The sequence below is a fragment of the Somniosus microcephalus genome, chromosome 4, assembly GCF_052327205.1.
Source record: "Somniosus microcephalus isolate GS21.2 chromosome 4, FLI_Smic_1.0, whole genome shotgun sequence".
In the NCBI taxonomy this organism is placed as follows: Eukaryota; Metazoa; Chordata; class Chondrichthyes; order Squaliformes; family Somniosidae; genus Somniosus; species Somniosus microcephalus.
This window is the reverse complement of record NC_140990.1, coordinates 242,675,588-242,698,076: the sequence shown is the minus strand read 5'-3', so window position 1 is coordinate 242,698,076 and position 22,489 is coordinate 242,675,588. Positions and strand designations below refer to the sequence as shown.

At 47.0% G+C, this 22,489-nt stretch overlaps 1 protein-coding gene across 1 annotated transcript in view; it reads right to left on the bottom strand.

Moving 5' to 3' along the window:
- Positions 1–15,566, bottom strand: part of pde11a (phosphodiesterase 11a) — a 544,209-nt gene extending 528,643 nt beyond the window's left edge. The window contains exon 1 of the mRNA XM_085986089.1: positions 14,458–15,566. Coding sequence (XP_085842215.1) covers positions 14,458–15,246 — 789 coding nt within the window. The 5' untranslated portion in view covers positions 15,247–15,566. The remainder of the gene's footprint in view (positions 1–14,457) is intronic.
- Between the last annotated feature and the right edge of the window lie 6,923 nt (positions 15,567–22,489).

The following is a 22,489-nucleotide window of genomic DNA, read 5'->3' as shown; positions in this document are numbered from 1 at the left end:
GGACTTGTTCCATCGCTCTTTGCCATATCGCCGGAGCTGATGCTACTCCGAATACCAGTCGATTATACTGGTAAAGACCTTTGTGAGTGTTTATCGTGAGATACTTCCTAGAGGATTCTTCAACCTCCATCTGCAAATATGCTTGTGCTAGGTCAATTTTTGTAAAACGCTTCCCTCCAGATAGTGAGGCGAAAATATCTTCTATCCTCGGGAGAGGATACTGTACTGTGTGAAGGACTGGGCTCACTGTCACCTTGAAGTCCCCACAGATGCGAACCTTCCTTGGCTCCTCAGACTTATTGTTTAACGTTTTCTTCATGACAGGAATGATGGGTGTCGCCCACTCGCTCCAGTCTACCTTAGATAACACGCCTGCATTCTCCAGATTCTCCAGCTCTGCCTCGACGGCTGGGCGAATTGCATACGGTACCGGTCTTGCTTTGAAAAACTTGGGAATTGCATTCTCTTCTATTTTTATCGAGGCAGTTATGCCTTTAAGAGTTCCCAGTTCTTGTTGAAATACCTCTTTGGCGTTAGCTAAGATTTTTGACAATCGTCCAGCTGTGACGTCGTCATCCTTTTTACCAGCCACAGTCAGTGCCTGAATGGAGTGCCAGTCTAAACTTATCTTTCTGATCCATTCACGTCCCAATAATGGTGGTCCACCATCTTGCAGTATGTACAGATACAATTTCTGTATTTCCTTGCCGTTGTATTCGACAGGCACCCTTATTTTCCCTCTGGGATATACTTTCTGCCCCGTATACGTCTTCAAGACAATGGATGTCTCTTTCAAGGGTATGTGTGAGAATAGCCGCTCATAGTCTCGTCGATTCATGACGGTCAGGGCTGATCCTGTATCCAATTCTATTTTGACTTGGGACCCTGCTATCGTGAGGGTGATCCAAATGGTTCGGTAATCCTCTTTTGCGATTACGTTGTGAAGTTTGAGACAGCTTAGTCTCTTGTTCCCGGATTCACTATCGCTCTTCTGGTCTTCGGAACTACTGTCCGTCATCTTTTGTACTTTCCTGTACTGTTCCTTAGTAGCCTTTTTGTTGTCGTTAGTCTTCTTCCCAGACCTGCAAACTCGTGCAATGTGTCCCATCTTTCCGCATTGCCTGCATATTTTGTCCTTGGACCAGCAGTCCTTCTGGTCATGGGTTGTTCTGCCGCAGCGATAAAATTTTTCAAATCCCCGTGTCATTTCATGGGTGCCGTATTCCTGTGGCTTTTGCTGTATTTCCGCAGCTCCCCTTGCTGCTGCTTCGTACGATACTGCCACGCTGAAAGCCTTATCTAGCGTCAGCTCTTTCTCTGAGAGTAACCTCTTCTGGGTTGCTTCACTCAGGAGTCCACAGACAAATTTGTCCCATAGGGTATCTGCCAGTCCTGCTCCGAACTGGCAGTGCTTTGATAGCTTGCGTAGTTCCGTAAGGTAATCAGCATTGCTCTCACCTTTATGCTGATTTCTCTTGTGGAATTTAAATCTTTCTGCTATCAGCAGCGGTGTAGGATTTAGGTGTTCCTGTAGGATATCAACAATTTCGTTAAAACTCTTCGCCATCGGTTTGGCTGGAGTGATCAGGTTCCGCAATAGGCCGTATGTTCTTGCGCCCATTAAGTTTAGTAGTACCGATGCCTTTTTCTCATCGGCTACTTCATTTGCCTTGCAATATACTTCGACTCTTTCCACATACGTGGTCCAGTCTTCTATTGCATTATCGAAGGCAGTGATATTGCCAGTCTTCGGCATCTTGGAAATCTAAGATGGCGCCTCCCGCGCTTTGCCTTCTTCCCCGATTGAACAAAATGGCACCTCCCGCGCTTTGCCTTCTTCCCCGATGGATTAAGATGGCGCCTCCCACGCTTTCTGTCTTCTCCACTGCTGCTAGCGCTGTTGCTGGCGTTTTTATGCCTTGATGGCGACGCCCTATGGTCTTCGCGCACTTCCCCCCCGCGCTGCTGCTAACGCCGCTCTCCGCGGTCCCCGTGGCAAACTGCAGCTCCTCGCGGCTTTCTGCGCTTCTAATTTCTTTTATTTTCCCGTCGTCAGAGCAAACCCTACGGGACACTTTCCTCCCTCTTCTCGGGTCTGTATGCTGCCCGGCTTCGTAGCACCGGCCGCGCCCTGTGTGCTCCACCCTCTCTCTCTCTCTCCTCTTCCCGACAACGCTGCTCGGCCCCGTTGAAAAGCCACCCGATCGAGCTCTAGCCTGCCGCAGCCCAGGAAGGATCAGTGTACTACCTGCCACCAGCCTGATTAGCTGGCACACCATAGACAGGATAACCAAGTCCCGCTCTCGACAGCCTCTCCTGCAAATCTTCAAATCCGATGAATCAGAGGCGGTTGCCCACGGTCGACGCCCGTTTCTTCTGTTTTTTGTTTTTTTTCTTTCTTCCTTCTGGCCTCGACCTCTAACAACTTCGCTTCAGGGATGGATCCCCATGAGGTGGTGCAGAACTGTAGGTAAGTTCGGATCTGCTCGTCACCAGTATTATGTCTGTGTGTAATTGAGATACGGACTGCAGGAGTTGGTTACAACAGGTGTTTACTGAGTGGAGACAAAACTGGAACTACTATGCAAAGTTACTACACAGGCTTGTATACAGGGGTGGTCACTACTGGTACTGCAGTATACAGGGGCTGCAGAATATAGTTCCTTCTGCAAAGTACATACACTACAAAAACGCTTCAAAAACTGTGGATATTGTGGAAACAACTGGCATGGAGAAAAGGAGTACTGCCCTGCCAAAGGAAGGCAATGTACTAAATGTGGTAAACGGAACCACATTGCTAAAGTTTGCAAGACTGTTTTCGGAAAAGCAGTACACACAGTGAGTGACAGCCAAATGCCAGATAGAGAGCCAAATGCAGAGGAACTGTTTATTGATTCTGTGTCACAGAAAAAACAGACTTCAGAGACTGAGCAAGCCTATGCCGATATTGAGATAGGAAACAGGGCAAAGAGCTTAAGTTTAAACTAGACACTGGATCTCAGGTTAACGTAATTCCTCTGAGTGAGTATCACAGCTTGAAGGATGCGTGTGAGCTACAGCCCACCTCATGCAGACTGACCGGCTATGGGGGTGAGCAGCTCATTGTAAAAGGCACATGCGTGATGAAATGCAAGTACAAAGAAAGCAACATGCTGTTGGACTTTTACATTGTTGACACTCAAGCACCTCCAGTGCTAGGTCTAAAGGCATGTTTAGACATGGACCTCGTCACGCTAGTGCTATCATTGACAGCACCAGTTGAGAAGCAGAGAGTCATGGAGGAGTTTGCTGACGTTTTCAAAGGAATCAGACTATTCCCAGGTGAATGCACTATTCACCTTGACCCAGCAGCAACCCCTGTGGTTTGCCCACCGAGAATGATACCCCTTGCTCTCCGTAGTCGCCTGAAGGAGGAGCTGCAGAGCATGGAGAATACAGAAATCATCGTCCGGGAAACAGAACCGACAGAGTGGGTCAACGCGTTAGTAGTGGTTGAGAAACCACGTACAGGCAAGCTCAGAGTCTCGACCCCAGAGATTTGAACAAGGCTATCAAACGCCCTCACTACCCTCTACCAACGCTAGATGACATCACACCCAAGCTAGTGGGAGCACGTTACTTCAGTGTAATGGACGCACGATCAGGATACTGGACTATCAAGCTCACGGAAGAGTCATCTAAGCAAACAACGTTCAACACACCATTTGGACGCTACCGATTTCTGCGTTTACCATTTGGTTTTATCTCAGCTCAGGATGAATTCCAGCGGAAGATCGACGAAACCTATGAAGGCCTCGACGGAGTAGTCGCAATTGTAGACGACATCCTCATCTATGGCAGGAATAGAGAGGAACATGACAGGAACCTCCGTGCGAAGCTACAAAGATCACGGGAGAAAGGTATCCAGCTCAAACCCAAAAGCATAATCGGATCCACCGAGATCAGTTATTTCGGGCATCGCCTCTCAACGGATGGCATTAAGCCGGATCCAGAGGAAATCTCCGCCATCAAGAAGATGGAGCCGCCGAAGAACCGCGCAGAGTTAGAGACAGTACTAGGCATGGTTAACTACTTAGCCAAGTTTGCCCCGAGCCTCTCCGAAATCAACGCACCCATGCGTCAGTTGCTCAAACAATCCAATGAGTTCCTGTGGGACAAACAACATGACACAGCATTTCAGAAAATGAAAGACCTAATCACCAGAGAACGAGGACCGGTTCTTGCCTACTTCGACCCCAACAAAGAGCTCAGACTACAAGTGGACGCATCAAAGTACGGACTAGGCGCAGTATTACTGCAAGAAGGAAAGCCCATCGGCTACGCTTCCAGATCTCTCTCAGACAGTGAAATCAACTATGCTCAAATCGAGAAAGAGCTATATGCAATTCTGTTTGGATGTAAGCGTTTCCACCAGTACGTCTATGACCGACAAGTCACTGTGGAATCCGACCACAAGCCCCTCGAGTCAATCATGAGGAAACCACTAGCCGCAGCCCCACCAAGGCTACAGAGAATGATCCTTCAGCTACAGAAGTATGACTTCACAATCATTCACCGTCCAGGCAAAGACAGTCCTGTCGCAGACACGCTCTCCAGAAAGTCTCTTAGCTACCAAGACAGCAGCCTCAGTGAAGGCATGGATGTGCAGGTGCACATGGTGTACAACAGCTTACCTGTGAGTGACTCAAAACTGAAGGAGATCCGAGCAGAAACAGAGAAAGATGCACAACTCACACTGCTGAGCAAAGTCATACATGAAGGATGGCCTGAGGAAAGGAGGAAATGCCCTCAGAGCATATCTGAATTCTGGAACCACAGAGACAAACTGTCACAAATCAATGGAATCGTCTTCAAAGGGGAGAAAATCATCTTTCCTACCAGTCTCAGAGAAGAGATGTTGACAAAAATTCATGCTGGACATATGGGCATGGAGAAATGCAAACAAAGAGCACATGACATTATGTTTTGGCCCAGAATGTGCAAACACATTGAGGACATTGTCGGAAAATGTTCCATTTGTCTAGAACGCCGCCCATCAAATGTCAAAGAGCCCATGATACCTCACCGTATCCCAGACAGGCCCTGGCAGGTCGTCAGCTGCAAGCAAGTGCATGCAAAACGTGTACAGAGACAGCAACACCAAAACAGATACTATGACAGGTCAGCTAGACTACTGCTGCCACTGCACAATGGAGAATCTGTCAGAATCCAGGAGCATGACTACTGGAAGCCAGCAGTCGTCATCCAGCCAGCTTACACTGAGCGATCGTATCACGTCCGCACCCCAGAAGGACGGGTGTACCGCCGCAATCGCAGGCACCTCCTGAACACCAAGGAACAACACCGTCATTCCGACGAGAGGATCAGTTCAACAGAGTGTGATGAACAGAGCAATACACAAAACACATCATACTTACCTGAACCTAAACCTGAACCTGATTTGTTGACTTATTCAGGAGCATGCTCAGTTCCATACCACACAAGGTCGGGACGAGAGGTCAAGCCTAGAGTTATCCTTGACTTCTGAACTGTCAAAGGGTGTAGGCGGATCGCTGCCCTAAAAAAAATAACTGTACATCGTTATTGAAACGTTGGGATGTTTTCAGCGCTAGTTAAATGCTGAGTTTACTTATATGTTTATGCTACCGAGAACATTAGGTGGAAGGTTTAAAAGTAATGCATAACATTTTTCTTTTAAAAGAAAGGGGATGTAACATTTGCATGTTGAATTGTCATTGGCCCACAGGCATCTGTAAGGAATACCTATTATATTCACGTGATCACATGCTGAGTTGTCATTGGCCTGCAGGCATCTGTAAGGACTGCTATTGTTTTGGAGGACCCAGGGTCCTGACTCCATCTTGTCCACAAGGTACTGTATTGATTGAGAAAGCTTACAGACCTGATGCTTCATTAAAAGAGTTTAAATTGTAATACTCCGTTGTCCTGCAATTTATTATTTTTGTACAAAGTGTGCAAAACAAGACATTGGACTTCAGTGGAATCAAGGGATATGGGGATAGGGCAGGAAAGTGGAATTGAGGTTGAAGATCAGCCATGATCTTATTGAATGGCGGAGCAGGCTGGAGGGGCCGTATGGCTTACTCCTGCTCCTAATTTTTATGTTCTTATGTTCTTACTCACTGGCATCAAAGCATAGTGAAGTGCGATACCACGTGACTCATTTTACTGTAAGTTACATTTCAAGGATTGTCACAATAACAGCAGTGTAATCTATGTTCCACTTCTCTTTCTCTGGGTGTTCTCTAGGTTTTCTCCAGGAAGCTGTGCAGTGACCAGTAATCCAGACCTGTCCAGGACCTCCAAGCATTCAGTGTCACTCTCTCCTACCCGCAGAAGCACCAGCAAGGCACAGCCATGCCAGCGGATTTAGATAGTGAACTAGAGGAGGTTGCATTTGGTGATTCACTGGGCACAACTGAGCGGAAACAAGGAGCAGGTGGTGGTAGCAGAGGATGAGTAGGAACCTCCTGTCCAAAGGGCCAGCTTGTGTATGTCCTGATGGGGCGTACTTTTAAAAGAACAAAGAGCTGAACTACAATCACTAGAGCCTTTGCTACAAAGCTTGCTGCATCTGCTACCGAGTGTGGAATTGTCTGCTACCTGCATCTGTACAGTGCTGATGGATGGATTTGCAGAACTGAAGCATGAGGCAGTTCCTTGGACATGTGCAGCAGAGCTGCATGGGCAGGCACCCTAATGGCAGTTGTAGCATGTCTCATGGACGTGCAGACTGCTGCTTTACAGGCCTTTTCTCTAGTATAGAACAAGCTTCCTTTTCTGTTTTCCATATGCTCGATTATATTGAGAGAAGCCTTACTCAGTGCCATTAAGTCACACTGATCAGTAGGCATGATCAGTAGGCATGTCCAGTAGTAGGGGCATGGCTGGGGTTAACACAGATGAAGATGCTGTATCTCAGGATGACAATGCACCACACCCTCAGGCCACCATACTCAAACGATTGTATATGTGATGGAAGGCATGCAGGACCAAGCAGCTGTGCACATGGTGTGGGCAGATCAATTTTGATACCTTCAGCTGGGAAAGCTTTACAAGTTGTATTACTCTCCTAAAAGTATTTAGCATTCATGATTATGCCTAAATGCACCAACTTAGGTCTGACAGCAAGAGCGTGAGTCATTTGTTTCTTCCAATGTCCCCCTGGGCTCCAGCTCTACTCGAGCTCCATTCAGTTGTTTGGATCCTAATCTAAATATTCATGGGTGGTCCGAACAAATAAATGAGGTGACCATGATGTGGAGTACTCTGGTGAACCGTTTATGGAGGCAATTTTACCTTAAGTTCAATGCTATGTAATTTGGGACCCTGCAAAGTAGTCTTAATGGACAGCTGACCCCTCGGTAGACGTGATGGTAAGGAAAGGTTGTGAATCTTGGCAGCCCAGTAGCTGCGGCTTTAGAGGCTTAGACTTGAGTAGCTGAGCCAAGTTCAAATTCCAGTATTCACAAGCATTTGTTATTCTTATTTTCAGCTGTGTTGTTTAGAGGGAAGGACAGAAATCTGTCCAGAAAGAAGCAGCATCAACAGCACCATGGGAGGAACATATGGAATTTTATGAATGACCCAACAAAACCTGGCCCTTTTTACTTGATCTTTGCCTCCTCAACATTTGCCTCTTTCCAGAAATTCAGTAACTAATTTCTTGAACCTATTAATAAAATTTGCTCCAGAAACGTAAATACTATTTTCTATGGAATAAATAAACACACCAGCCAAATTAGAGGTGCAGTATCCACATGGGAGATTGGGTGATACATGGACAGAATAGAAAAAGAATACGCTTCAAAAAGTCATCAAAAGACGTTGGGGGAGAAATTCGGTTGTTAGCGCCAGCAATTAGCACCTAAAGAGGCCGAGAATTGGGGCGTTACCCAATTTTCGGGCGGGCGCAGTGAACCCAGCGCCTCTTGCCATATTGAGTGGGCTTTTAGCGCCGGCTCTAAATCTTAGCGCCCGCTCGCGGGCGCAGGAAGATCATGACATCATTTCAGTGTGCAATGCCTTTTTGGCACCCCGGACCGGAAATTCAGTGGCGCCCCCCTCTGTTCCGACCGGCGCTAATAAGGACAGCTTCCTGGAATGTTCCCCAGTGGCTCTCGGGCTTAGGGAGGGCGCTCTTTAAAGGGGACTGCACTGGTATAAAAGCGGCAGCCATTTTGGTAGCACAACTTATTTGAGATTTACACAGAGTTGCAAAGTTGAACTCTGAGCCATTTCACTAGTGACCCAGCACTGCCAGAGGACCTTCAGCCTTCATACCATCACCCTGCTGCTGGTGAGCGTTTACACCCTATTTAATTTCTGCTGACCTATTATTATGGGGGCTGCTTTGGAGGGGAACGTCCTGCTGCTCGACCATCTGGAAAGGGCACAGGGACGGAGGGAGAGAGGGCCAGGAATGGCCAGACGGAGGAGGGCCAACAGACGTCGCCACACCAGACCTTACGCTGCCAGGGTATTCAGGCAGCAGTTCTCTTACCTCAACATGTCGGGGGAGCAGTGTGTTAGGAGGCTGCAATTCCGAAAGGAGGTAGTGACTGAGCTGTGCCACCTGCTTCAGGAAGACCTGCAGCCGCAGATAAGGTGCAGGACCTCTCTGTCGGTGGCTGTGAAGATAACAGTGGCATTGAATTTCTATGCGACCGGCTCCTTCCAGTCAGCAACTGGGGACATTGCCAACATATCCCAGTTTGCGGTGCATAGCTGCATCCAGCAGGTTATAGATGCCCTGTTTAAAAGGCGGCGTCCGTACATATCCTTCAATGTGACACCGGAGAAGCAGCGGGAGCGCGCAGAGGGCTTTGCGGCAATAGCGGACTTCCCCATGGTGCAGGGCACCATTGACTGCACGCACGTGGCTTTGCGGGCGCCTGTACAGAATCCTGAGGAGTTCCTCAACCACAAGGGGTTCCACTCCTTGAATGTGCAGCTGGTCTGTGACCACCGGCAGCTGATCCTGGCGGTCAATGCACAGTTCCCAGGCAGCAGCCACGACGCTTTCATCCTGCGCCAGACTTCAGTCGCTGACCTTTTCGAGGCCCTGGCTCACCCAGAAGGCTGGCTTCTCGGCGACAAGGGCTATCCACTGTGCCCATGGCTGATGACCCCGCTCCGGACACCCAGCACCCCTGCAGAAGAGCACTACAACGTCAGCCATCAGGCAACGAGGAACATTGTGGAGCACACAATCGGCATGCTGAAGCAGCAGTTCCGCTGTTTGGACCATTCAGGAGGAGCCTTGCAGTACTCACCAGAGAGAGTCTCCCACTTCGTCGTTGTCTGCTGCATGCTCCATAACCTTGCCACCCTGCGCACCCAGCCAATGCCAGCAGACATTGAAGGACCAGCAGAGGAGGAGGAGGAGCAGGAGGAGGAGCAGGAGCAGGAGGAGGAGGAGGAGCAGGAGGAGGAGGAGGACCAAGATGGGAGGGTCCGAGAAACTGGAAGGGTCGTCCGTCTGAGGTTGATAAGGAGTCGGTTCTAGGCCCCTCTCACGGACTGCTTGAAGCCATTCAAAGACCAGGAATGGAACCATTCAGATAACCAAAAGCCTATGAAGGCCACAATGATTGTAAATAGCAGACATGGCCAATTACATTAAACATTTTTGTTTATTTTGAAAACTGTGCTTCCTTCCAACATGACAAAGCAATGGCAACAGAAAGCTTAACTAACAAACTAACACATACGTGACTCGCACACCCGGGAGACTATCCAAAACATGACTAACATTCAGAACAACATCCACGGCCTTGATTTCTAGAAATAGGATGTCTCAGCAGCACCTTCTACTCTTTCCCCTTTGATGGTGATCTACTTCTCTTGCAAGAACGGCCCCCTCCCTCCCTGCAGCTCCTCCGTAATGGGACCCCAGTGGCTGCATGAAGGCTGGGGGATGCCTGCTGACTGTCTGAAAGCGCAGATGCCCCTGAGGGACAGCCTGGACGGACTCTGGGCTTGGAGGGGCCGGATGCTGACTGGTCCAAATGGGCATGGGTGGAAGCAGTCTGTCCTGCAGGTGATGGCAGCTGCAGTGGAGATGTGCCAGCGTTGGCATCAGGAATGCTGACATCCTGAGAGCGGACACCTGCTCCGTGGTCGGCCGACACACTGGCATTCTGATGGGGCAGCACCGCAGCATGCGGACCAATCAGCTGGTCCACAGATTGCTGGCCTGCTGTGGTGCTGCAAGGGCCCCGGGTAATCCTGCCTGATCCATCGAGAGTGGCAGCAGTCAGTGCTTGTGTGGCCTCAATCTGCCTCTGCATGAGGCCAGCGAGGGACTGCGTGGCAGCACTCAGCACTTGCGTGGCAGGTGCCAGTGCTTCGGTGAAGCCCTGGACAGTCCTTTCCAGTGATGTCGCGACGCCCTGGACAGTCCTTTCCAGCGATGTCGCGACGCCCTGGGCAGTCTTTTCCAGGGCTGCCCCGAAGTCTTGCACAATCCTTTCCTGTGCTGCCCCGAAGTCTTGCACACTCCTTGCCAGTGTCTCGACGGATTCAGGCATCCTTGCAACTGCAGCCATCAGCTCAGTGTGCCTGAGTCGAGCCTGGGCGCTCATTTCTGCGAGGGAACGCACCTCTTCTGCGCTCTGTGCAGCAGTCATCGTGGCCTGACGCGCCCTCCGGGGAGACGGCTCCTGAACTTCCCTACCCCCCTTGCGCTGCTGGAGGCCACTGGTTCCTGCAACTGGTTCCTCCTCAGAGCCATCCCCCCCCCGCTCCCTTCCAGGGAAGCACTATCCCCAGTCTGCAGATGGGCTGGCTCGCCTGAGGGTGGGACGGATGGTCCGGCTTCCTTCTGCTCATTGCCTCTGGAGTCAGTGTCCCTGGCAGCTTGATGGCCCAGCTCCCGAGCTGGTGATGCAGCATCTGAAAGCAGGGAGGTTGAAGAGTGGCTTTAGCGAAAGGACAGGGTGGCAGCAAGGGATGCAAGAGTGCTGCAATGCTCTGACATGGGTCCAGACTGAAAAAGCATGCTGGTGGGGGGAACAAGTGGAAGGAGAGAGTTCAAAAAGGTGATGACCTTACCATCGCTGTGCACAATGGGGTCGGCAGCTCTAGTGGTGACAGGACCACTCATCCGGCCTCCAACAATCTGATGGACTCTTTCCTCCAGGTCCGTGAGTTCCTGCAGCTGAGGAGGGCCCCCTCCAGTACGATTCTGTTCCCTCCGGTTCCTGGCCAGCTTGCCCTGCAGGAGAAAGGACGGGAAGTTCTGAAACATGCTGTCCTGAGTTGTCATCTCATGCCCCCCCATGGTGGATCAGCCCTTACATTATGCCCTGAGTTGTCATCTCATGCCCCCCCATGGTGGATCAGCCCTTACATTATGCCCTGAGTTGAATGTGCGTGTGCGTTCCCAGAAAGGGCCATGGGTGCTGGCTGACAGATGGCCATTGGGGCATCGCGCACCCTCTGGCCATAAAGTCAGGTGAAGATGGAGGGATGAAGAAGATTGCCAACAAGCCACTCACCCTAACGACCCGTGTGAGATTGTTGAACTTCTTCCTGCATTGCACAGGAGTCCTGGGCGCCACGCTGCTGGAGTTGACTCTTTGACAAACTTCCCTCCAAGCTCTGCGGTACTCGTTCTGATGAGGCCTCCTGCCATTGTCAGGGTACAGCACTGCTCGCCGGCGCTCCACTGCGTCAACCAAAGCATCCAATGCCCTTTTGGAAAACCGCTCCACTCTCTGCCTCACCCTCTCCATCTGGTCAAAGTTTGTAACGCCTCAGATTGCACAGTGCCAATTTTGAGGCCTACAGGGCGATGACTCTGGCTGCTGAACCTAAATGACCCGCCCCTTTAAGAGCTGGCCGGCGCCAGCATGTCTCGTGGTCATCGATTATTGACAGCACCTGCGCTGCGCCCGTCCACCCAGATATTGAGTAGCGCCGCCAGGTTAGCGCCTTAGGAGTCCCGTGCAGCGCCTGATTTAACGCCGCAATCACCTTCAGGGGCGCAGCAACCCAATATTGCTGGAGGTGGCGATAAGTTGCGCTTGGCGATAAAATTTGCACATCGCCAATTCTAGCGCCCCGAGCGGGGCTATACCCAATTTCTCCCCCGTTAAGTTTAGGTTTGTGAGCGATATCCAATCTAAAGATCAAATTCAGCAAAAGGATATAGGTATTGTAAAACAAAAATATAAAACTAGGCAAATATTAGAACAGTTTCAGTGGTTCATTGGGCTATTCAATATATTGGAGCGTGAGTTGCAGTGTTAGCCTCCATGTCTAACTGAACGAGAAACAATGTGAAGCTATTTATGGGGCAGTTCCCAATCTCGAATTTATGAATAGAATAGAAATAGATCTTAGAATTGACCGTATTAAGAGGCGTCGACATTGTGGTTGTAAAGCACTTTATCGCGTTGACCTAAAGCGCAAGCCTCACGATTCCTGCCTTTAAACGACAAGCATGAATGGCACACGGCCATGTGCAGCACTAACTTAAGCAAACGCTAAGGCGAGTCCTGTTCAAAATATTTACTTTTCTCTGCAGTAAAATTGATGTTGACGCAACAGGAAGCTGTAACTTTGTAGCGCCCCCTGCTGTCACGTGCGCTTGGAGACATGATTATCGGGATGAATGGCAGGGCTGACGATCTATCAGTTTGGCACCATAAATCACTTCAATTGCTGTAAACACTTTTTATGTTACAGTATTTTTGCTGTGCTCTTAGAATTATTTCCAAATGATGCTTTCAAAGGGACTATGGGGTTCCTCCGTTGTCATTGTATCAGTGGCTTCTGTAAACTTCTGCAATATTGTAAGATACAAACTCAGTGAATTGTTTGGGCTCATCTCGCGTCATTATTTTGTTATTAGATCACATGATTATATTTTCCATTTCGTGTCTCGATAATGATGGGAATAGATTCCATGGCGACTAACCAACGCCTCGAAACAGAGTTAACCAAATCCGAAACATTCCGGACAACACGCAGCATAAATACGAATGTTCTGCATTATTTAGCATGACTGCATACTGTTCAAGATTGTTACACATTATTTGTGTGTAATGTTCTAGTTAAATCTTTTGCAAAAATGATAAATAACTCATTACATTCTACCTTGTATCATAATTGTCAAAAAAATCTCGTGCAAAAATGTGCTTTGCTAATGTGCACATTGCATATATTGTGTAGCCGGTCATCTGAACAGGCTTTGTGGAGATTTGAATATAGTTGCTGTTATCATTGCGAGAAATAAACCTGTGATGCCGGATTTTATGGATTAACGTGTTTTGTTTTTCTGCTCCAGGATTGCAATCTGGGTCAGGAATAGGAAACCATGTCAAACATCACAAAGGATTTGCTGTGTCGAACGAACTATGTCATACAATTTCGCTAAAGACCGTGTTTATGGTGCGTTATGCAAATTATTTGCAATTTGTATTCTTTTTAACTTTGTTTCCAAAGAAATTCTGCCTCATTTCTCCAGTTGAACCTGCTAATGACATTTCCAGACATATATCCCCTTTCCCTTCTTCGCAATAGCATTTTAATTGCCCCCTTTGTTAATAATCCTCAAATAAATGACTACTGTTACTATAACCAACACATACGTTTTACCTTTATTTCAAGCGATTGCATTTATTACGGGTAGCAATGCTGTGCACAGACCACCTGGTAAATGTCTAGACAAATCATTGTTAGACCTGTTATAGATCTGTTTACTATTCCTATTCCCATTCTGATAACCACAATCCAGGAACTATATGAATCATATTATCATTCAAAGGATCAATCCACAGGTTTTGTGTTGAATTTCTTACTTTAAAATAACCGAGGGGTTATTTTGATATCTTGTTTTATTCAACACGAACATGATTTAAAATATATTATTTCATATATACATTACATATACATCGGTATGAAAGAGTTCAGATTTTAGAAATCCAGGCGTGTCTGTTATATCGGTTTGCCCAAATAATCAAATGAGATGAAAGCGGTGGGAATGTTGATGCTTTTGCAAGTGAACTATGTACCATTGATTTCCTCACTATACACCTGAAGAATAGATGGATGGCGAATTCAATACTGTTATAGCAAAGAAAGTGTATGCAAATCCCTTTACTCAATGAAAACATTTTCCTTCCACATACTGTAAAAAGGAACAACTTTTATTTCAGTTGCATCCATTTAAATAAAATGTTCATTATTTTATTACACTGTAAAATACTTGACTGTAACTGATTCTTAATGAACGCCACAACAACGGAGGGGGCGGGGGGGGGGAGAGAAAGTTTCCTTTAATTTGTTTTTGTAATTTTATGGCATTTTTATCTTCTGACATCTTCGGTACAGAAACTATAAATTCTTAGTGATGCCTTATACCCTCGGATTGTAAACTGTCTGAAACAAATGCAGCCATTTGGGATTTTTTGCGCAACTAGATCTTACCTGATAGGCATCAGGGATGTTGACCGTCTCCCCGTGCTCGGCCACATAGCCAATGATTCCTTTCCCCCACGGCACCTGTACTTCGTTGGAGTTTTCCGTACTGCACGAAGGCAGCACCGTGGTCCCCGCGTGCACATCGAAGAATTTGGATACTAGAGTCTTTTTGTTGGAAGTTCCTTCCACCAGGAACAAGGAGCAGCGGTCGGCATCGACTAGGATACAGACAAATATGAGGATCTTGTAGCTCAGGCTTGTCAGGTCCAGGTCATTGGAAATGTCTTTGACCAGTTCCAGGAAGAATTCTCTCTCGTTGTTATCCCGGAGTTCATATTTATAGTCGATCGCCGTAGACGCATATTGGGGGATGTTGACCCGAGATTCCAGTAAGGCGCTCAAGATGTGAGCTGTGGTCGGAGGCAGCGAACTGGCTTTCCGGAGGAGAGCTCGCCTCCTCATGCTGGAGAGCGGCTCCTTGTCTCTGGAGTTTACATGCTCGTCGTATGTCCTGTTGGCGGCCATCGCCTTAGATCTGGCAAAACTTTTCCTGAGCTCTCTCTGAGAGGGTTTCCTCTGCAGCCCATCTCCTTTGGTGGTCCAGCACTCCTTGGCGGGAACGCTCTTCTCCTCGGAACTGGAAGTTGAGGGTTTTTTGCTGAGATGATGCCGTTTGAGCCATTTCTCCACCGTGCTGTATTTGCCCTTCCTAAGCAGGTAGTCTTCGAAAAGATCCGGATGATTATCCAGAAAAGTTTCCACTTCGGAGAAGTCCAGCTTTGTTGAACTCGACATAGCTGCAACTAGGGAAATCTTAGTCAATGTAACGAATCATATGCCACAAAAGTATCATAACGGCATGCCCCAGTAGAAGACTGCGTACAGTGGGTTACAGGTTAAAAGTCACACACGTTAAAAGTGAATAATCCGTTTGAACGCTGTGCTGCATATTTGAAAGGTAGATATAATCGTACTAACTTTTGGGTGGAACAATTTCTCACTTACGATTGCTGCGAGCAGACTGCTGCTTGATGCCTTCTGGTGCTTTCCTGTGAAACAGATGACAGCCCAGTCCGGTCTGCTATCTTCCCATGCTGGAAGTGCTGATGCTGCGTAACAAGGCACGGCCAGTAATGACAAGAGAAAGCGTGGATCCTCCTGATCCACTGACGTAGGGGCACTGTTTGGTGGCGAAGTCTACTCTGATCATATAAAGAATTGCTTAACTGGTGCAGTAAAACTGGGTTTTTATTTTGTTTTGCCAGGTTAAAGAATTAGTACCTTTTTTGAGTAAATTTTTAAAGAAGATTGGAACGTATTTTATAGCAAGCTGGTATTTATTGAGAATTTACAATTGAAGGAGAAACTCCGACGAATAGGCTCTCTAACGTATATGAACAGTAATATCTACCGTCAGAGAACACAAAGGCACTTGTATGAGGGACTATTAATAAGCTTCCGATCTTTTAGGAGGACACGTGGACAAGGGACTATGTCATCTCCAGGCAAATGTAAGCCAGACACTTCTGATGAATACAATTATTTTGTGTTTCCAGCAAATAGCACAAAGCTCATTGTTCTCTCCAACGAATCAATATGCTATTAAAGGAGTAAGCACAGAGTTAAACAGATGGGATACGTGAGACACAATTCACAGCCCAATCCCGCGAATGTCGTCAAATCGATGGATTATAATTGCCTCTAACAAGCAGCGACCTCAGCAAGGGGGAATGCTCAATGCAATTTACGCAAGACGCCTGAGATTTCTTGCGCCCGCCCTTAAACACGTCCTACACCCGAAGGACTGATGTACAGCGTGTGTTGTAGAGCCTCTTTCCTTGCGAAGGCTCTCCCGGGTTAAAGCTGGCACTTTTCCTTAAATGGAATCATGAAATGATCCAGCACCATCAGCCGCGAGTGTTTTCACAATTCATTTATATACACCGCTGCTGAGGACGGCGCCCAGGATTGAATGATGGAGACGCCTCCGTGTTTGTGTTCATGAGAAATGCATCATCACATTAAACACAATCGTAGTAATATGAGGAGCACATTAAAAAAAAACTGATTCTCAGAGTGAAATGAATGGAATAACTACAATGTTAAGAATTGCTGTCTTGGTCCTTGATGGGTCGATGAAAGTATTATTTGTTAATCTGTTTGTTCAGATGTGTCTCTTTTATAGTCAGACGCTAGTGCAACCGAGTCTGGCGGCAGAGCTCATAATATGCGAGACGTGTTGTATCGCAAACCAATTTAAATCGATGTATACAGATGGCAAGCAATTGCATCTATTTTAGCAGTGCCGTTTTAATGAATAGGGTTGGGTTTTCTGAAAGACTCTCAGGTTGGTGCCGAAGCCCATTCCCCAGGTTCAGTGACGCATGCGCGCACATTCCCTTTCATTGAGAGAGCGGCTCCCAGTCAAGCGATGGCTCTCCCGCCCCTTCCCGGCAAATCAAAAAACAACAATCCAGCGGCTGGAAAGTCACTTCGCACAATACTTATCTCGCACACTGGGAATGTTTCTGTAGTTACTGGTATTCCTCTGGTGTGAACCAGTGACATTGGTTGTAGTTATGAATGGCAAGTGGGAAGGCGCTTTTGTTCTGTCAGGAAACGGTGTCTTGTGGCTCGACAGCCTTAGTGTCTAATAAATTAGTTTCATATATATGTTTGTAATATTTGTCTTATTACCAATGCTGTTTTTATATTGAATGAGAGAGGACCAAACCTGCTACAGTAAAGTGTCTCGTCTGGAAATGGTTTGTTTAGTCCGTGGTTATTGTGCCTATTACTATGATGTGATGTTAATAGTCAAACTTTGAAAATATTCAATATAATTTGACATCAACGAATAAGGTTGCGATCTAATTGTACGGCCAAAGAGCCAGTTTTAGAGGAAATTATCCACTTGTTTTCAATTTGCGAGTGTGTAGACCAGCGCCGAGCCACTCCCCGCTGTGTTGTCATTCCAGGTCGAGCAGAAGTGACACATTCACAATATACCCAGAACACTTAGTCACAACATCGTCAATTCCGATTGCAAACAAAACTGGTGACTGTTTCAGTCGTACCTTTCACCTGCTGTTACTGTTTAATATTCAGTTCTATCAAGCTGACTCGTGATCTGGAGGAAATAAATACAACGCCGCCTCCAATGTTTACCCGTTATAGACAATCCTATTTGCCAGATGAAGGGGATTGTAAATTAAACCATGCTAGTGTTTTTTTAAATAGTAATCGGAGCTTGAGACGGCTTTCCTTTCATCCTAGGCGTTTTTCCTCACTCGTTTCTTTTGAAGATTTTTTTTAGCAATGATCAAACCTTCCTGGCAAACAGTGGACAACCATCAACCGCCTCAGAACCGGTCATGGTAGATGCGCCACCTTCTCCATAGATGGAAGATTAAAGCACCCCCATCATGCGACTGTGGAGCTCCTAATCAGACCCTGGAGCACATCATTGAGCACTGCCCTCATAGGAATTTCGCAGGCCGCCTACAAGATAGCCAGCTGTTACACCGGCAACATTGGCCTGGATATCTGACTTAGATATTGACATCTGATTTGCTTTGCTACTCCCATAGGAAAGAAGAAGAAGCAATGAAATGCTGCAGTAAATTATTTGTACTGCTATGTTTTAACTGTTAATCCGATACATTTTTGATAAACACAGATTTGTGTTTAATTTTCCTCACATTATGCTTCACATAACGGTTTTAAATAAATCGAGTTAGAGGCATTTAAGACAAAGGTGTCCGAGCTTTTTGTTCTTGTGGGCCCCATAGTGGTACCATGGAGGAGGGGGAGCAATAGTGGGAGAGGACATTTAAATTGATGTTCCCATTAATTTGCACATATTTCAAATTGTTGATACCAACAGATCTAAATATTCAAATTAAATTTTATCCACAAATGAAACAACATTTTAAAAACAGTCTTTTCCAAACTCCAGGCTGACAAAATTCAAACACGACATATCAATCAATAAGAAGACCTTGCATTTATAAAGTGTTTTCACATCTTCAGGACATCGCAAAATGCTTCACAGGCAATTAATTTTGAAGTATATGTCACTGTTGTACATAGGCAATTAATGCATAGCAAGGTCCCACAAATAGCAATGAGATAAATGGCCAGCTATTCTGTTTTTGGTGGTGTTGGATGTAAGATAAATGTTGTCTGCGACACCAGGAGAACTCATTAGTTCTTCGAGTAGTGCCCTGGGATCTTTTACATCAATGGTTAGTGTCTAAGCTGAAAGATGACACCTTTAACATCTGACAATAAAGCATTAACTCTCTATTGCACTGAAATGTCAGCCCAAATGATGTGTTCATATCCTGGAGAGGTACTTGAATTCATGATCTTCTGATTCCGAGGCAAGTTGAGGCAAATAAGAAATCTATGTCCAAATTGGACTGGTTTGCCTTGGCTTTGAGGGCCAGTATTAGTGAATGTGGTCCATGGATAACAGTTTGGACACCCTTGTGTTAAAGAAGCAGAGAGGCAGCTACAAAAGCAAAGGCATATTTTTAAAACATAAATTGCTGTGATAAGGAAACTAGATTTTTGCAGATTAATGAGTTAAAATGGCCTCACCGGCCTTCCTCATTCTTAGTGATCTTGTTGCAGAAAAGGGGGACATTTTAACCCTACTCATCAGAAACCTGGCAGGTGGGCAGTTAAAATCACCCTGGCTCTTACCTGCCCGAAAGCCGCCATGATCGCAACATCTGCAATTTTAACCTGCTTCCCTGAGCAGGCAGCAAGGACATGTCATTTTTATTTTTCTGTCATTGGTGTACTCCCTTACACATCTACAATCTTCTTCTTAGGCAGTTCCTCGGAACCGAGGATGACTTGCTTCCACATTAAAAATGAGTTCACAGGAGACTGCTGAGTCCAATGCGGCACCTACAGACTCTGTCACAGGTGGGGCAGATGGTGGTTGAAGGGGCGGTTGTTGCAACTCACCTGCAATTATCTTCCAACAATTCTGAAGTAAATAATGAAACAATTGACTGGTAAATATTTGAAAGGCTGAGAATCTATGAACTGTGAAATAGTGGTGGAAAATGCCTTGGTGACATCAGCAGAAAACCAAACTAGAATGCATTGCAAGAGCTAGTAGTGGAGGACAGACACCTACCCAAAAAAGAAAGCACCTTCTCTGACAAATATGCTACCGGCAGCATCGATGCAACCCACAGCCTCTTGCACTCAGTGGATCAGGCATGAGATTCAGAGCAAGGTATTAATTAAAGAGAAGCACAAAGGTAAGGTAACAATATTACTATAAAATAGCAGCATATGACATATGGGCAAGGAAACTTCCTGCTGATTACCACCTACTGTCCTCCCTCAGCTGATGAATCAGTATTCCATGTTGAACACCACTTGGAAGAAGCACTGAGAATAGCAAGGGCACAGAATGTACTCTGGGTGGGGAACTTCAATGTCCATCACCAAGAGTGGCTCAGCAGCACTACTACTGACCGAGCTGGCTGAGTCCTGAAGGACATAGCTGCCAGTCTGGGCCTGCGACAGGTGGTGAGAGAACCAACACGAGGGAAAAACCTACTTGATCTCGTCCTCATCAATCTACCTGTCACAGATGCATCTGTCCATTACAGCATTGGTAGCAGTGACCACCACACAGTCATTGTGGAGACGAAGTCCTGTCTTCACACTGAGGACACCCTCCGTTGTGTTGTGTGGCACTACCACTGTGCTAAATGGGATAGATTCAGAACAGATCTAGCAGCTCAAAACTGGGCATCCATGAGGCACAGTGGGCCATCAGCAGCAGCAGAATTGTATTTCACCACAATCTGTAACCTCATGGTTCAGCATATCCCTCATTCAGGGGGCCAATCCTGGTTCAATAAGGAGCTGCAGCACAGGACTACATGCATGCTAAAAAGCAGAAGCAGCATGCTATAGACAGGGCTAAGTGATCCCACAATCTACGGATCAGATCAAAGCTCTGCAGTCCTGCCACATCCAGTTGTGAATGGTGGTGGACCATTAAACAACTAACGGGAGGAGGAGGCTCAATGAATATCCCCATCCTCAATGATGGTGGAGCCCAGCACATGAGTGCAAAAGATGCTAAAGCATTTGCAAGCATCTTCAGCCAGAAGTGCCAAGTGGATGATCCATGTTGACCTCCTCCTGAGGTCCCCACCACCACAGAAGCGAGTCTTCAGCCAATTCGATTCACTCCACGTGATATCAAGAAACTGCTGAGCACATTGGATACAGCAAAGGCTGTGGGCCCTGACAACATCCCAGCTGTCCTGCTGAAGATTTGTGCTCCAGAACTAGCTGCACCTCTAGCCAAGCTGTTCCAGTACAGCTATAACACTGGCATCTATCCGACAATGTGGAAAACTGCCAAGGTATTTCCTGTCCACAAAAAGCAGGACTAATCCAATTCAGACAATTACCGCCACATCAGTCTACTCTCAATCATCAGCAAAGTGATGGAAGGTGTCATCGACAGTGCTATCAAGCAACACTTACTCACCAATAACCTGCTCACTGATGCCCAGTTTGGGTTCCGCCAGGACCATTTGGCTCCAAACCTCATTACAGCCTTGGTCCAAATATGGACAAAAGAGCTGAATTCCAGAGGTGAGGTGAGTGTGACAGCCCTTGACATCAAGGCAGCATTTGCCCAAGTGTGGCATCAAGGAGCCCATAGTAAAACTGAAGTCAATGGGAATCGGGGGGGAAACTCTCCACTGGCTGGAGTCACACCTAGCACAAAGGATGGTTGTGGTCAATCATCACAGCCCCAGGACATTGCTGCAGGAGTTCCTCAGGGCAGTGTCCTAGGCCCAACCATCTTCAGCTGCTTCATCAATGACCTTCCCTCCATCATAAGTTCAGAAATGGGGATGTTCGCTGATGACTGCTCAGTGTTCAGTGCCATTCGCAACTGCTCAGATAATAAAGTAGCCCATGCCCGCACGCAGCAAGACCTGGATGACATTCAGGCATGGGCTGATAAGTGGCAGGTAACATTCGCGCCACATAAGTGTCAGGCAATGACTATCTCCAACAAGCGAGCATCTAACCACCACCCCTTGACATTCAACGGCATCACCATCACCAAATTCCCCACCATCAATATCCTGGTGGTTACCATTGACCAGAATCTTAATTGGACCAGCCACATAAATAAAGTGGCAACAAGAGCAGGTCAGAGGCTAGGTATTCTGTGGCGAGTGTCTCACCTTCTGACTCCCCAAAGCCTTTCCACCATCTACAAGGCACAAGTCAGGAGTGTGATGGAATAATCTCCACTTGCCTGGATGAGTGCAACTCCAACAACACCCAAGAAGCTCGACACCATCCAGGACAAAGCAGCCTGCTTGATTGGCACCCCATCCACCACCTTAAACATTTACTCCCTCCACCACCGGCGTACCGTGGCTGCAGTGTGTACCATCTACAGGATACACTGCAGCAACTCGCCAAGGCTTCTTCAACAGCACCTCCCAAACCCACGACCTTTACCACCTAGAAGGACAAGGGCAGCAGGCACATGGGAACACCACCACCTCCAAGCTCCCCTCCAAGTCACACACCATCCTGACTTGGAAATATATTGCCGTTCCTTCATCGTTGCTGGGTCAAAATCCTGGAACTCCCTCCCTAACAGCACTGTGGGAGTGCCTTCACCACACAGACTACAGCGGTTCAAGAAGGCGGCTCACCACCACCTTCTCAAGGGCAACTAGGGATGGGCAATAAATGCTGGCGTTGCCAGCAACACCCACATCCCATGAATAAAAAAAATGCATATGAAGGGAAGCTGCAGAAATATAAATAGTAGTGAAATAGCAGGGTCATACAAATCACATTATACATGTCATGATTGGAGACAACAGGAAGGAACATCCATCGGCCAAATCATTGTGTCTCAAACACAACTGCTGTCATGTTTAAAGACAAAGCTCACAAAATATGACAGTATTTTGTGCAATGGGTGATTGACCTCCAGACCAGTGTTGCATTCAAGTGG